The sequence below is a fragment of the Acanthisitta chloris genome, unplaced genomic scaffold, assembly GCF_000695815.1.
Source record: "Acanthisitta chloris isolate BGI_N310 unplaced genomic scaffold, ASM69581v1 scaffold45123, whole genome shotgun sequence".
Classification (NCBI taxonomy): domain Eukaryota; kingdom Metazoa; phylum Chordata; class Aves; order Passeriformes; family Acanthisittidae; genus Acanthisitta; species Acanthisitta chloris.
In genome coordinates, this window is record NW_008665121.1 from 6,937 (window position 1) to 7,832 (window position 896).

The 896-nt window shown below is 47.3% G+C and overlaps 1 protein-coding gene across 1 annotated transcript in view; it reads right to left on the reverse strand.

Moving 5' to 3' along the window:
- OSCP1 (organic solute carrier partner 1) overlaps positions 1-312 on the reverse strand; it is a gene marked incomplete at both ends in the record, with an annotated part of 6,839 nt that extends 6,527 nt beyond the window's left edge. Inside the window, one exon of the mRNA XM_009071597.1 lies at positions 283-312. Within this exon, the coding sequence (XP_009069845.1) occupies positions 283-312 (30 nt within the window). The remainder of the gene's footprint in view (positions 1-282) is intronic.
- Between the last annotated feature and the right edge of the window lie 584 nt (positions 313-896).

Consider the following 896-nt stretch of genomic DNA (forward strand, 5'->3'; position numbering starts at 1 on the left):
ACATGCTTGCATTAGGCAGTGCTGGGAGGACACAAACATCAGTTTGGCAGGCAAGACCACCATGATAAAGGCTTTGCTCTATCTGTAGCCCTGGTTAAATCAATAACTGGTTTCTGAGGCTGTGTGAGGCTGAGCTCTGTGTCTCTCAGCACTCGGAGGGCACTCTGAGGAGCAGGTGAGCAGAGTCACCGCTCTGGGCACTGACTGGAGCCCCAGGTGAGCAGGCAGGGTCAGCCCAGGTGTGTGCAGTGGGACCAGTGCATGCAGCAGCAGGTACTGTACCTCGTTTCCTGTCCACATCTGTCCATTCATCTACACGAAGCATAAAACAAAAATCAGTTGGAGATGTAAGAACAAGTGGTGAAAGGAGAAGAAAAGAAATAAACTAACAAAAAAAAAAAAGCTAACTAGTGGGTTTTGTCTCTTCCCATCAGCATTCAGCACTGGTGGGAACCCTGCCCTCCCCTGGGATGAAATCCTGCTGCTTCCATGCAGATCCAGTTTTACCCTTGGCATTGAGCTTGGGAAGTTTTCAGCTTTAGAAAGTTTTTGCATGTACAAGTGAACAATATTTGAGGAAACAGCTTTAACCATTAACAAACACCTCGGTGGGGAAGAACCACGTCCCAGTGGGATTGACACCCAGTTTCTTTGGGAGATAAAATCCAGGTGTGGATAAACCAGAACGGATCCCACTGTCCTGCTGAGCTACTCCACCAAGGTGGTTAATTCAGTTTAAACCCTAACCCTGGCCCTGTGTGAACAGCAGCAAAGTTTTGTCAGATGATTCTCAGGAGTAATTGCAAACTGCCTCTCACACACAATACAGTAACTGGTTGTTGTTCAGCACTTCCTATGGGATAGGCAGAAGGATAAACACAACCTCTTCAATACCA